A 15,882-nucleotide genomic window follows, 5' to 3' on the forward strand; every position below is an offset into this window, starting at 1 on the left:
ATCACTTACTGGCCATGTGAGCTTAGGCAAGATATTTTACCTTTCAGAGCCACAGTTTCTTAGCCAAAAACGGACAATAATACCTACACTGTAAAAGTGGTTCAGACACAGAACCAGTTAAACTTGAGAGCACGTGGTTCAATAACGTATGTAGTTATTATTTTGGGCAAAAAAATCTTGGCTTTTTGAAGTGTGCAGTGACCTTCCTTGGGCCTTCTGAAGCAATGAAAGGGTATGGCGGACCCTATCAGTGCCTCAACGAAGCCAAGTTTGGGAACCTTGAGCGAAAGGTTCCATGAGGGTTCCATGATTCCATGATTCCATGACTCTTTCCTTCAGCAACCTACCAGTTATCAGTGTTTACAACGAAGGGAGACCAAGCCGACGTGACAGGTTTTCTAGAAGAATCCTGTGGTAGCTCTTAAGCCAGGTTAAGCTCTTTTGCAGACACAGGTCACGACCTAGGGCGGGAGCTGGTCACAGACTGGGCGTCCCACTCTTCGAGCGAAAGACCGTCGGTTGCCTGGGCAACGCCTACGTCACTGCGTAGTCTCACGTGTCCGTCGGCGTGAAGCTCGGCCAGCGCCACGCGCAGGCGCCTCGTGGGAACCAATGGGCGCGGTCGGAACGTCCGCCCCGCTCGGCCCGAACGTCCGCCCCGCTCGGCCCTCTTCCGAGCGGATTCGGGGGTGGGGCGGGGCGGGAACGCGCCAGCCTTTCTCCGGTGAGCAGGCGGGCGGTTGCAGGAGGTTCAGCGTCCGGGCACTCTGTCACGTAGGTTACGCACACGCTCAGTCCCCTGGGGCCGCCCGGAGCCCGCCCAGGCAGGTGTCCCCTCCCAGACTCCGGCGACCCGGAGGCGGGGACGCGATGGTTCGGGTCGGGGGCCCGAGGTGGAGCTGACAAAGGGCGGAGAAGAGCCTGGCCGAGTTGCGGCCGACCACGAAGCCCTTCCCCGCCCGTCGGGCCCTGGCTTCCCGCCCGCCGATTTCCAGCCGTCAGGGTCACGCTACTCTCTGGAAGCCCTGAATTCCGGTGCCCCTCAAGCCCCGGGCCCCCGGCGGGAATGTTCAAAAATGAGTACCAGGTAACCAGAAACGGCTCTCCAACCGGTCTAGCTTTGTTCTGTTGGGTGAGGTAGCTCACGTCCGGGTGAAGAGGGACCCCTCCCCCACCCCCCCCGCCCCAGGTAATACTGTCTTTCTCGGGGTAAGAAGGAACTAATGGATAAGTGGGCTTGACCCAAAAAGAGAAAGAAAAGAAAGCAACTGCCGTGTGGGCATATGATTTGACGTTCCCTCTCCAGCTCCGTGCTTCTCAAGGTGTAGGGATTGCCTGTGTTTCTGGCTGAAATGCAGCCTTAAACCCCAACCAGATCTCCGGAATCAGAACCTTAAGGGCAGGACCCATAAACCTTGAGTTTTAACAATACTGAGACACACTGGTAACTCAGAAGCTATTTAGCAGAGAGTGAATGAGTGAATGCATGAATCGGTTAAGCCAAGAAAGAAAATAAGCACTTTGGCCGTGTGCTGTTTTCTTTTCCCCCAAAATTGGGGGCGGGTCAGTGATTCTCAAAGGCTGTGGTACATTAAAATCATTTTCAGTACTTGTAAAAATACGGATTTCCTGAGCCTCACATCAAATAGAGTGAATCAGAATCTCTGTTGGGGCTAGTTAATTTACCTTTATAGCGCCTTTCTCCATTTGATTCTGATGCAGGTGGTCCAAATACCACACTGAGGGAAACTGCTTCTGGGTCTTCCTCAGTCACTTTGAGTATCCTAGAGGGTCTCCAAAGCGCTCCTGCTTTCCTCACTTCACTGGGCACCTCCCTGATCTTCCCTGACCCTAGTCTCCTGCCCTCCCCTCCTACCTCCACCTGAGGTTACACTCTCCATTTACAGTCTGTCTGTCTGCTATCCTAGTACTGCTGTTACGAACAATTTCGTCCCTGTGCCAGAACAGTCCTCCACTGGTCACCTCTTCGTTGCTTCTACCTTTTCACCAAATACTACCTGCCTTCTTATGAGTGCCCTCAGAGTATTCTGCAGTTCTCTTTCTTCTATTCCGTTTGATGTCATTAAATCTGTTGGAAAAATTTTAGAGAGTTTCTCTCGCTTAATATAGGTAAAATATATTGTTATAAAAAAGCCGGTGTCTACTGTGGGAAACAGGTGATAGCAGAAATGGGGGCGGGGGAGGTATTTTTCTATCTCACCAGGTATAAGGATCTTTCTCTTTAAAAAAAAAAAAGAAAAAGCTTCCTCACATTTAAAATTCATAGTGAAATATGACCTGACCCCAGAAACTATAGTAATTCAGTTCCACACACAGTTTGCACATAGTACTGCCTAAAGAAGACGTTAAATGTCTTAACTTCAAGTGATTACGTGTTAAAACTCAGAAGCAAAAATATCTTTATATTATTGAGAAAAAAGCAGAAAATTCTTTATGAAAGTCAGACAGATTTGCTCATGTGCTGCTTATAATTTAACAGGCCATAAAAGAAAACCATATTTACTCTCATTTCAGGTTTTCAGTTTCTTGCAATAAACTCTTCCTTAGAGACAATCATTAATTCCTCTCTTATAATTAAAGCTTATGGACACTCAGTAATGTGTTTAGTGTTTTTACATGAGCATGTCCCTCCATGTTCCCAGATTTACAATAGGGAACACTTAGCATGTCTATAGAAATGATTCTCTGTTTTTTTGGTACATATTTTATAGATCTCCAAATTAATTTGTCTTAAATATATAAAAAGATCTTATAGGAATCCTCAAAATAAGAATCACTCCCTCTCCAAGTCCAAGCTTCTTTTATTGACCCAGTACTCAATTATTCAATTTGCCCTTTTTTTGAATAATCATTGCTGGTACTGATGAGCCCTTGCTTTGTGTAAGGTATTGAGTGTGATGGTTTATGTTTACTATCCTATGTAATCTAACAACCCATTTTACAGATAGAGAATCAAGAGGTTAAGTAACTCCAAAGTCAGATAGTTAATAAATGGCAAACCTGGTGTTGGAGCTCAGGTTAGTGTAACTAAAAAGCTTGTAGCCAGAGATAACTATCAGATTTTATTAGCCTGGCTTGAGAGTTGAGTTTAAACCCATTAGTGTGTGTTGAATAGAATATTTTGTAAGCATGAACTATACATGTGAAGTAACTGAACCTTACACTGAGAGACTGTAAGGTTTGTATGGCATGGAGTTTATTTAATGTTTATCATGCTTTTAAAAAAATTTCTTAAACCATTAATCCAAGGTGACCTGAATCAGAACAGTTTTTGCTTAGATACAATCAAGATATAAAGTAGGAGTGATAAGAGGGATAATGTTTCCTCTCAGATCTACTTAACTAACAGATGCCTGGAACAGTGGGTATAGACTATGTGGTGGATAGTATTTCCTCCTTAGCATTGTCTTTCACTTTAATTTTTAATATTTTTTTTTTCCCTAGGGAGGTGCATTTGTTGAAATCTTTAGTGCTCAGGGAAAAAATCCTGGAGCAAAATGGAAGATCCTTGGCAGTCCATCTGTGATTTGGAAAGTAAGTGTTAGAAATTAGAGCCACCTAAATCCTGGAAAGAAATGAGAGTAAAGATTATAACAAGAAGGGCTTGGTAAGATTTCAGAACCGGTTTTTCTGTTCATTCACTTCAAAACCCTTTCATGACATCATTGGCTGCAGCCCTCACAGACATGCCTCCTTGGCCGTTGAAGACTTTGGCACACAGCTCATAACCCATCTCTATATGCCAAGTCCTGCTGCTGTTTTAGGTGACTTCAGTTTCTGTGAGGAAAATCTCCAAACCCTGGGCTTCTCAGCTTCTTGATTTCTTCATCTCTAATGACGTCTTCCACTCTACTTCAGCAGCCTTTCCCACTGTCACACCTTGTACCTTATCACCAAAAATTGCAGGGCCTCTGAAGTTACTAAGTGAGAACTTGAGACATCCCTCTCTGAGTCCAGTCTTCGATTCTTAATGTTGCTTGCCTAGTTACTCCCACTGTATTTGTTCTTCAACCTGATTGAGACTCTTAGGCCATTGACCATTCTACTTTTCCCCCTGTGTTTAGATTTATTTACTTATTTAGTTACCTACTTACTCACTCACTCTGTCTTCACTTTCTTTTCTCTCCAGCCCAGAATCCATGGTCCATTATTTCAGTCACTTCCCAGTCAAGACCTCGAATACCCCTGTTCCTTGTCCTTTCATCATGCCTGCCTAGCAAATGCCAACCATTTCTGAATCCCTGATTCTCTCTCTTTTCTGTGCCTGCATCTGGGCTTCTCAATACCTTTGGAAAAATATCTATAGTCTCTCAGATCGATAATGCTATAAATTCAGTGTTAGCAGCCCTGGAAGTTCTCCTGTTCTCTTGGTCTCTAAAATGGTTCTTTCTCCATTATCTTCAGGTTTCCAGCCACTAACTTCTTACCCCCATCCCCATCCCACACCCAAGACAGACCCTCCTCACTCATTCACCAGAAGACCTCACCCCCCATTTCACAAGGAAAACTGATGTCATCAGGTAGAAACTACCTCATCTTGCTGCTACCAGATATAAAAATCTGTATCCTTCCCTGTTCTTTCCTCTCTCTCTTGTCTCTTGTACAGTTGAGAGAAAAACACCTTTCTAGGGACTTTGTTCTATGGATAGTTTTTTTTTTTTTTTGGATAGTTTTTTTAAACTACTATTAATTGAGTGCTTACTGTTTGCCAGCCATAGGATTCAGCACATTACATGTTATATAATCCATACAATAACCTTGTATCTGACAAGGTACCCTTATGCCTATATTATAGGCATGGTAAGGTTAAGTGACTTGATCAAAATTATATAGCTCTTAGATCAAAATTATATAGCTCTTACTATGAATGAAAGTTAAATGTGGCTGTGAGGGTACACAGCGGAGAGATTAGGTAAGGCTTCCCTGAGGAAATGATACTTGATTTCTGAGAACTAACTAGGCACCAGGTGGAGCTGGTAGAGAGAAGAGCATTTAAGGCGATGAGAAAAGCAGGTACAAAGTCCTTGCTTTGGAGGAGCTTAGAATTTTTAAGAAACTGCTAGAAGGCTACAGAGACTAGGATTCAGAGTGAGGGAGAGTGCGAGGCAGGAGATGAGGTTTGAAAAACTGGGCAGGGGCTAGACTACACAAGGATTTGTGGCTGTGCTCAAGATTTTGGTAAGCTGTTGAAAGGTTTTAGTATATGCCCAACTTGTGTGTAGATGAAATAATACACTCTATGTGTATGTTCATTTCGAATACATAAGAGACGCTATTGTGATGGATATAATACAGTTTTATTTAAATGTTAATTCTTAGCAGCCATTAGTTACATTAGTATTTCTTAACATATACAAAAAGGAAGAGTGGGAGGATCTATGAAATATTTTATTGTGAAAAAGGAGTCTTTATACTTAAAGATTGGAAATTTGCTCCAAGATAAAAAAATAACCATTTACATTAGCACTTTGACTGATGGAAAGTAACTCTCATGTGTAAGTTTTTCATTTCCAAGCTTGTTTTGTTTCTGTTCATTTTTTAGGTAAGCTTAGTTGTAACACTTTAATTTGTACTGATTTTAAGTAAATGATGTATAGAACTTCAAGTTAGAGGACTAGTAAAATAAGGCACTGATTAATTCCATATGAGCCATGGCTTGAAACCAAGGAACTTCCAAACTGGATACAACATAGATTAGATGGTTTATTGTACTGTTAACAGAAAGTGATGTTCAGCCTATGCTATTAGACAGAAATACATAGATTAAAGGAGGGAGAGGGTAACTAAACTCTGGAAACTTTAAATTAGTAACTTGGGAATCCCTGAAGTTGGAGAACTTTTTATCATTTGGAGGAAGAGTGTCTTGATATAGTAGAGAATTTGCCAAGTGGTTAAGGGTGGCTTCTATATTCCAGTTCCCATCAACTCTCAGTGTAAGAGTATCATCAAGGCCTGAGCTTATTTTAGTCATTTCAGTGTGGGGCTTTTTCTGTGGGCTTGCTTCTCCAATTTTATAACAAAAGTCAAATAAAATATGCAGTTACCACTGTTTTCATTTTTGTTCTGTAGGAATTTGATAAAGAAGTTAAAAGTTTTGTGTTTATCCTGGAAGGAAGCAGCCAAACAAATAAAATTCAGTTACCAAAGGAGAATAAGCAAATCCGTAAGTAAGACTTTTAATGTTGAAGCTTAACATTTGATGCTTAAAGTTATGCTTTTAAGTCTTATAAACAGGCCTATTAGTTTGACTTTTACTGGCATCTGTCAATGTAAAGTAATAAGATTTTTTTTAATTCAGAGAGTAACTTTATGCCAGGCTTTTGAAAAGAGATTCTGCTTCATTGTTTATTAGAAATTTACTTGTATTTTAAAGAAGATTTAGAAGATTATTCAATTAATTAGACTAGTAATGATATTATTAAGCACTTGCTGCATGCCAATGACTTTCTAAGCATTTCATATTTTTTAATTCTTTTAATCCTCACAATAGCTCTTTTACAGATGAACACACTGAGGTTGGTTCCTCATCAAGAGACCATGAGTTCCTAAATTATCGTAAATAAATTTGTGAGAAAATAATTTATGTAAAATACTATATAAGGCATTATTTAGTAAGATATCAACTTATATACCTTTAGAAATATTAGTATCTAATGAGTAAAGATATGAATATGTGATTTAACAAAAACCCCAAAAATAGACTTCAATTCTTATCTACTTTGGAAATGAGGATCAGAGGTTTAAAGCAGAAGGAACCCTGAGGGATCACTTAAATTTATGATCAGAAGCCCAGTTATTGGCTACACTGGGGTTAAAATTCAAGACTCTGCCACCAAATTAGGCTTTGTGTACACTGATGTGATTTAAGAAATATAATTTATCAAAATGCTTAATCATATTTTCATTAACTTTATCCTATATTTAACTATTGTGATTTAGCAAATGTAGGTAACCAGCTGTTTTTTTACATTCATTCTTTATTTCTTCATTCATTAAGAACATTTATTGAATACCTATTGTGTACCAGGGACTATGAAAAGACCTATCCTTGGTATCTGATTTTCTCATTTTAATTCAGTTTTCTAAACTTTTATAGGCTGTGTGTTTTATCTGCTATTTCAAGCTACTACATGCATATTTTAGATTTCTAAGACATAAACCAAACCATAGAAATTATAGATGGAAGATGATTTATTTTAAAGTGGTATCTTTCTAAATAAAATAAGAAATAGAACCTCAAAGAGAAGGAATAATCATTGTTAAAATAATTTTTTAAAATTTACTACCATTTTAAAATCACGATTTCCTCATAGTTTGCATTTTTTAATAGCAAAGATATTTTTCATTTCTGCATAAATTTGTACTGATATATAAAGTGAACTAAGATGAGCCATGGAAACATGTCTGAAACTGGAGGTTATTCTTTAACAGGAAACATGGTCCATCTTTTTTAAGAATATTGACTTTGTAAAATAGACACATTTGATTTACAGGAACGTGACTTTATGCTAAACCAGTGTTCTTTTGTTTTTTCTTACTGTTGGCCTCTCCTTCCATGTGATGCCTTCAGCATCTATGCATATGATGATGTTACTGACAAAATCAAATCACTTCTAGTAACGTTTCTCAGTTGGCTCTGAGAAAGATTTCTCCTCTACCAAAGGCTCAGTGATTAAAGACAAGCTCCCCTTTCCCACTTTTATCTAAGTTATTTTTTAGAAATAAAACAAATTTAATGTGTTATAATTGCTTTTTAAAAATGGAAAGATGATAATTTTAATTGGAAGAAAGGGAAGAATCTTTTAATGTATTTCTTGTATGATGCCCTGTAATTAAAAATTAATCTGGGGCTTCCCTGGTGGCGCAGTGGTTGAGAATCTGCCTGCCAGTGCAGGGGACACGGGTTCAAGCCCTGGTCTGGGAAGATCCCACATGCCGCGGAGCAACTGGGCCCGTGAGCCACAACTACTGAGCCTGCGCGTCTGGAGCCTGTGCTCCGCAACAAGAGAGGCCGCGACAGTGAGAGGCCCGTGCACCGCGATGAAGAGTGGCCCCCGCTCGCCACAACTAGAGAAAGCCCTCGCACAGAAACAAAGACCCAACACAGCCAAAAATAAAAAATAAAAAAATTAATTAATTAATTTTTTAAAAAAAACCTCTCATAAGCCATTAAAAAAAAAAAAAATTAATCTGGCTTTTCAGTAGCATGTGCAGCCCTGTAACAAATGAAACAGTTTATATAGTCCTGCACCAATGTTTTTAAGATTATTTGGAATCTTTTTTTTTTTTTGGCCTCTGTGTTTTGTTTTGTTTTGTTTTGTTGTAATTTATTTTTATTTTTATTTATTTATGGCTGTATTGGGTCTTCGTTTCTGTGCGAGGGCTTTCTCTAGTTGTGGCAAGCGGGGGCCTCTCACTATCGCGGCCTCTCTTGTTGCGGAGTACAGGCTCCAGACGCGCAGGCTCAGTAATTGTGACTCACGGGCCCAGTTGCTCCACGGCATGTGGGATCTTCCCAGACCAGGGCTCGAGCCCGTGTCCCCTGCATTGGCAGGCAGATTCTCAACCACTGCGCCACCAGGGAAGCCCCAGAATTTTTGATAATGGGAATTTATAGTTATTTTCACTTGTATAAAATGACCTTCTATGTGACACTGTTATGGTTAAATTTAAATTTAATGGCATGCCTTGAATAGAGAATTGGCTTTCTGTTAACATTTCTAAATTAAGTTCAATTACCATTATGTATTCCTATTTTAAGAGTAAACATCCACTTTATTTATGCCAACTTGACATTAGGTACCTCGTATGTGTTTCCTACTATATTAAGTACCTGTGAAGAAAGTCTCATGGTGAAATTCAATATTTTTAACTTTTCATTTTAAATAGTAATATTTCTGAATTATATTTGAGCATCTCTAAATATGTCAAAGTTTTTTTTTAAACTCAGCATCTGATCAAATAAAGGAAGGTGTGATATTGATTATCAGGTTGTGTACTTCTCCAGGGCAGGACTCTTGCATCATCTACTTTGTACCCCTAACTTAGTGTGTCATATATAGTTGGCGTTTAGTAATTTTGTTAAACTTGCCGTACTAAGAAACTATAACAATTTAGGTTATAATTTCTACTGGTAACCATTTGGCCTTGATAATGAGACTTGTAAATCATTAGCAATTTAAATAAATAAATCCATGTTGCTATTAGTGCTGGAACATGTTATATAGAGTTGCCCATATGAGAAGAAGCTCTGTTACATGTAAACATCTTATCATTTGGATGGTCTGTCCAGGGACTTTCTGTGTGAGGCTCATGTTTGAAACCATTGTTTTCTCTGCCTGTGGCATCTGAATCAAATGTTGTGTCTCTCGGGATCAGCATCCCTGAAGCCCTGTGTTGATCTAAGTTTCAGCTGCTCTGGTGGATGAGGTCATCTTTATGAGGTTCCTCTCAGCCTCCCCCTGCCCCAACTTTTGGTATTTCTCTTTTAAATAAACTCATTATGACTTCCTGTTTCTAAAACCCTTCAGTGGCTTTGACTTCACTATTCTACTGATACTGCTCTTGTCACGGTCGCTAGTACTCTCTCTATTCCTGAATCCAGTGGCCAGTTTCCAGCCCTCATCTTGCTTAACTTAGCAGCTGCATTGACAAAGGTGACACACTCCTCCTTGATATAGTGCTTTCTTCACTCATCTTCCAGGATGCCCATACTCGTAGTTTTTTCTTCTCCTGCTTCGCTGGTCTTTCTTCTTAGTCTCCTTTCATGGTTCTTCCTCTTCTCCCCAACACAACTTAATGCTGCAATGCCTCTGGACTCAGTCCTTGACCTTCTTGACGTTGAACTACATTTACTCCTTTGGTTTTGGGCTCTAGTCTCGTGGCTTTAAATATCATCTCTGCTGTATACCTGCTTACATTTCCATCTCTGACTTTTGTCCCAAACTCCAGATTTGTATATTCAGTTGCTTAGTTGACATTTATACTTGGGCAGCTTTACCCTAGAAATTTTTCTTCCTCCTCCTGCATACTGCCCCATCTCAGTTGTTAGCAATTTGTCTTTCAGTGGCTCAGACCAAAAACTCTTAAATCAGCTTGATTTTTCCTTTTTTTCATCTAGAAAATCTTATTGGCTCTATCTTTAAGTTAGATTTAGAGTCTGACTACTTCTTGCCACCTCCCTGCTACCACGCTGGTCCAAGCCACTATTATCTCATGCTTGGATTATTGCAGTAGTCTTCTAATTAGTCTCCCTGTTTCTGACTTGCCTCCCTACAGTCTGTTGTCAACTTAGCAGCCACAGTGATTCTGCTGAAAATACTCCATCTCTCTCAGGGTAAAACCCAAAAATCTTTAGGACCCTGTGGTATCTGCTGCCCTCTTAACTCTCTTTACTTAACTTTAACTTTACCTTGTATTACTCTTTCCTTTTTCACTCTGCTCAAACCATACAGGTCTCCTTGCTCTTTTCAACGATAGCCTGGTACCTTAGCACCTTAGCCCTTGTGCACAAGCTGTACCCTCTACCTAGGGCTTTTTTTCCCAAATAGCTACATGGCTCACTCTCTCCCCTTCTTCAGGCCTTTACCAAATAAAACGTCACCTTCTCAGTAAGGACCCATCCTGACCTATACTTAAATTACAACCTGTGCTTTGTATCCTTTCCCCATTCTTAATCCCCTTTACCCCACTCTCCCTTTTCCTATAGTAATTATCGCCATTTAACATGCTGTTTGTGTTCTTTTATTGTTTTTTCATCATCACCAGAAACTAAGGCCTACCAGCACAGAAATTTAGTCCATTTTGTTCACCTAGAACAGTGCCTGACACGTAGTAGACATTGAGTAAATCTTTGTTGAGTAAATGAGTGAATGGATGAGTGGCTTTCCATTGATTTTAGGATGACCTGTATCCTTCACATGGCTTTCAAGGCCCCGCGTAATTGAGTTCCTGGCTATTTGCCAGACTTATCCCCTGCTACTTTTCCCCTGCTGTCTCTCCTACCAGTCCTTTAGGCCTTTAAGTTCATGCAATCTACTATAGCCTCTTCCATCACATGATGAAGTATTCCCTCTCCCTGCAGTATTTATTCCTCTCCTCTACCCCTGTCTTCCTTGCCCAGTCAATCCCTGCTGTTCTTCCCAGCTGAATTCCAATGTTCCTTCTTCAAGAAAACCTTCACTCATCATCCTCTTCCTTTCAAGGACCCAGGATTATATGCTTTCATAGCACCCTGACCTTCTCCTTCATGGAACTAGTATATAAGTTCTAAGAGGGAAGAGACCGTGCCTGTCTTTTTCAGTACAAAAGCTTCAACACTGAGTCTTGCATATAGTATATGTTCAGTGAATCTTTATTAAATGATAGATCTAATTTAATCTACACAAATGATTCTGTGAGGGGTAAACCTAAATTATCAACTCAGTTTTACATATGAAGAATAAAAAGGCCCAAACAGGTTTTCTGATTTGCCCAAGGTATATGGAATAACCCATAATGAAGGAATAATTGTTTTCTGTGTTGCAGTGGGAAAGGTGCACTTTAGTGTGCTGTTTGTGCTAAGGCTGCAATAGAACCAGGATATATCTTCAGTCATGATTTATCAGGTCACTTATAAAGGATTACTGTACTGTGGTCTAGTCCCAGCTCTTTGGACAGTGTAACACTTGCAAAATGTATATTGAGGTATATTATACAACTGTCATTTGCTGTAATGAAATAACTGTAAAAACCACTGTTTAAAAATCTAATGGTGTTTTACCAGATAAATGTGTCTTAAAATATTCAAAAGAAGAAAGGATCTGACCCCTTAAAACATAGAGGTAGTTTTTGTCTCAGACAGAGAACAGATTATAAAACTGCAGAAACCTGGATATTTCAGTAAAAAGAGTGAATTTTTATGAATTTTATGTACTTGATGGGCTTTTTTGACTAACAATATTTCCACATTCAGCATTTTAAATATAGATTTTAAATTCAGATTTTAAATATAATGTAGACATGAGGAGTAAGTTTAGATTTACTAGGCCACTGGGAAGAAAATGTTACTGTAGAGTTTATTTAGCATTTCTGACACACAGGATCAGTGTATGTCAAATGTTATTAATGTACTTTTTTCTTTGTCAGATCATCACCATATGGTATTGTACTTCTTTTAATCTTAGAAGTGAAGCCTTTTGGAAACTAGGGCTTCTGTACGTGAGAGAGTTGAGTTACAAAGCTCTCTTTTTGAGGGCAAGCATGTTTCATATCTAAAAGTGTTCATACAAAAATGCCCTATATGTGTAGCTCTTTGTGTTTGAAGAGAACAGTGCTGATTCAGTAAGATTTGTGACATAAATTAGGGACCTTTTGTAAAGGTTGATTTCATTTATCCCAGTGCTCTCTCAGCTCTATTAATGGGGGCCTTTGTGCAATGGAAAAATACTTAAGTCCAATCAATGGAAGATGCAAGAGAGAGATTGATTAATGGTGGTTTATTTAAGTTGGCCTCATTTTGGTATCTCATTTTGGTTTTGTAATCCAGAACTCTGGTTGTCTTGTTGGCTTTTCCCATAAATATGGTAGAATCTGATTCCTAGAGAATTTTCTAAGTTCAGAGGCTGTTACCCGTATTTCCATTATGTTGCTTACTCTGCTGATGGCTCTTTGCAGCCGTTTATAAGCTTAGTATTTTAAGTAAAAGTTATCTTTGTGTGTTTGATTTTTAAAATGTTAAGCACATTCGGTCAAAGATGGTTTTGTTTAGAAACTAGATTTGGGGTAAAATATAGGAACTATTTAAGTTGTTCAGGAATGTTGTAAAACATTTTACCATAGGAATTCTAAACCGGAAGATCTTTATATATAGACTACCCAAACATGTATTGTTACTTTAAAAGACTTAAACTTGTTAAGTCTACTAAGTTGGAATAAACAGAAAATAACGTGCATGTTAGACCAGTTGCCTTCCTTGAGGCCTTTCTCCACATATTGGCCTGTACTGTTAGATTTGTAGGAGAGGTTCACAGATATATCGACATTTCCATTTCCTACCCAGTGTCTCACATTGGGAAAAAAGTTTCTAGAAGTCATGTTTTAGGAGGAAGTGATACTAAAACGTTCATTAAGAGCATCATAATTGAGAGATCAAGCAAAAGTTCAAAAGCTGAGAGGAAGGGAATTAAGTGTATGGGTCTGAAGAGGTATATGAAATCAGTTGATTTTTGAAGCAGTTGTAGACTTCAGTTACCAAAAGTACCATAGGTCTTTCTCCAAATATTTTTTTAATCCAGGTGAAGCTGGTCATGGGGAATAAAAACTATCAGTTCTTAATTTGTGAGCATTAAATTAATCAAAAATATGTTACATTAACAAAAGGTATTATAACTGAAAATATGTTCCTCCATCCATCTCATTTTAGACACATTTAAAACTGTATGAACTAGATATGGCTTATCAAACCTTCAGCTGTAGTTGTCATAATTAGAACTGTTTTTTTGATCAGTTGTTTTTCGTTAAGTTGTTAAGTACAGTTAAAGTTGTCAGTGAATAAAAGTAATTGCCACATGCTTTTATGACCGCCTTAATGAGAGTCCATAGTTCAATTTTATATGTGTCTATTGAATGTGTGCACTTTCTTGCAACCTAATAAAAATAGTAAATAAAAAATAATTATTTTGTAAATTTTCATAAAAATTTCACCAAGCCCACAGATGGGACTTTAAAAGACAGCATTTGTTGTTAGAGTTTGATTTGAGTTCATCATTTTTTTTGCTTTTATAATGAGGTTGTAACTCAGGGGTAGTGCTGTTGCATTTCTATGTATTAGAACTGATAAAAGCTGAAATGATAGAAGCTTCAGCTTGTTGATGGCATGTGATTGTTTTGTTTATATGTACATATAAATGGTTTGGACATATAAATGTATATTTTCCCCCTCTCATTTTAGTCGGACTGATCCAGAGGTTTCTTGTACTTCAGATTTACATACCCCTGGGACAAGACTTCTCCACCGAATTGCTGTAAGATATACAGAATTTCTTTCAATGTTTTATGTGTATTAGACATTTGATCAATTGAAGCAGTACGAAGAGTCATTAATTATAAGTGGCAGTTTTTGCATTAAAGAGCAGTGACTTATCAAGTCGACATGAAGTAATTAAACTAATTTAATGGTATTTCTCAGATATACTGTAGTCTGGCATTTCCCTAAGGGCAGAAAGAAAATTTCATCTGTTTCAAGAAAATCTCAAAGGATTCTGAATTTGACAATAAAGAGCCTATAATTTGAAGAAAAAAATAATCCAAAAGTTTGAGATTTTATAGTTCAAATGAGGGGTGATGTTATGTTTTGTACTGTCTGCTATTGGAAACTGTGTTTGGTTTTAAATTAATTGAAATACCTCATTTTAATGTTATTTATTTTTTATTTTTTAAATTTTATTGGAGTATAGTTGATTTACAGTGTTGTGTTAGTTTCAGGTGTACAGCAAAGTGATTCAGTTATACATATACATATATTCATTCTTTTTCAGAATCTTTACGCATGTACGTTATTACAGAATATTGAATAGAGTTCCCTGTGCTATACAGTAGGTCCTTGTTGGTTATGTATTTTAGATATAGTAGTGTGTGTGTATGTTAATCCCAAGCTCCTAATTTATCCCTCCCTCCCACGTTTCCCCTTTGGTAACCATAAATTTGTTTTTGAAACCAGTGAGTCTGTTTCTGTTTTGCAAATAAGTTTATTTGTATCATTTTTTAAATTAGGCTCCACATATGAGTGATATCATATGATATTTGTCTTTCTCTGTCTGACTTACTTCACTTAGTGTGATAATCTCTAAGTCCATCCATGTTGCTACAAATGGCATTATTTCATTCTTTTTTAGGGCTATATTCCATTGTGTATATGTACCACATCTTCGTTATCCATTCATCTGTCAATGGACATTTAGGTTGTTTCCATGTCTTGCCTATTGTAAATAGTGCTGCAGTGCACATTGGGGTATATGTATCCTTTTGAATCATGGTTTTCTGTGGATATATGCCCAGGAGTGGGATTGCTGGATCATATGGTAGTTTTATTTTTTTTAGTTTGTTAAGGAACCTCCATACTGTTCTCCATAGTGGCTGTATCAATTTATATTCCCACCAACAGTGCAAGAGGGTTCCCTTTTTTCCACACTCTCTCCAGCATTTATTGTTTGTAGATTTTTGATGATGGGCATTCTGACAGGTGTGAGGTGATACGTCGTTATAGTTTTGATTTGCATTTCTCTGATAATTAGTGATGTTGAGTATCTTTTCATGTGCTTTTTTGGCCATGTATGTCTTCTTTGGAGAAATGTCTATGTAGATCTTCTGCCCATTTTTTGATTGGGTTGTTTGTTTTTTGATATCGAGCTGCATGAGCTGTTTATATATTTTGGAGATTAATTTCTTGTTGATCACTTTGTTTTCAAATATTTTCTCCCATTTTGTGGGTTGTCTTTTTGTTTTGTTTATGGTTTCCTTTGCTGTTCAGAAGCTTTTAAGTTTAATTAGGTCCCATTTGTTTATTTTTGTTTTTAGTTTCATTACTCTAGGAGGTGGATCCAAAAAGATATTGATGCGATTTATGTCAAAGAGTGTTCTTCCTATGTTTTCCTCTAAGAGTTTTATAGTATCTGGCCTTATATTTAGGTCTTTAATCCATTTTGATTTTATTTTTGTGTATGGTGTTAGGGAGTGTTCTAATTTCATTCTTTTACATGTAGCTGTCCAGTTTTCCCAGCACCACTTATTGAAGAGGCTGTCTTTTCTCCAATGTGTATTCTTGCCTCCTTGGTCATAGATTAATTGACCATAAGGCAGTGGATTTATTTCTGGGCTTTCTAT

At 38.2% G+C, this 15,882-nt stretch overlaps 1 protein-coding gene across 8 annotated transcripts in view; it reads left to right on the top strand.

Moving 5' to 3' along the window:
- The first annotated feature begins 625 nt into the window (after positions 1 to 625).
- Positions 626 to 15,882, top strand: part of CFAP20DC (CFAP20 domain containing) — a 265,772-nt gene continuing 250,515 nt past the window's right edge. For all 8 annotated transcript variants that reach the window (XM_068558750.1, XM_068558754.1, XM_068558751.1 and 5 more), the window contains exons 1-4: positions 626 to 1,087; positions 3,466 to 3,555; positions 6,091 to 6,184; positions 13,952 to 14,024. In XM_068558750.1, the coding sequence (XP_068414851.1) occupies positions 1,067 to 1,087; positions 3,466 to 3,555; positions 6,091 to 6,184; positions 13,952 to 14,024 (278 nt within the window). In that variant the 5' untranslated portion in view covers positions 626 to 1,066. The remainder of the gene's footprint in view (positions 1,088 to 3,465; positions 3,556 to 6,090; positions 6,185 to 13,951; positions 14,025 to 15,882) is intronic.

Source organism: Eschrichtius robustus, chromosome 12, assembly GCF_028021215.1.
Source record: "Eschrichtius robustus isolate mEscRob2 chromosome 12, mEscRob2.pri, whole genome shotgun sequence".
In the NCBI taxonomy this organism is placed as follows: Eukaryota; Metazoa; Chordata; class Mammalia; order Artiodactyla; family Eschrichtiidae; genus Eschrichtius; species Eschrichtius robustus.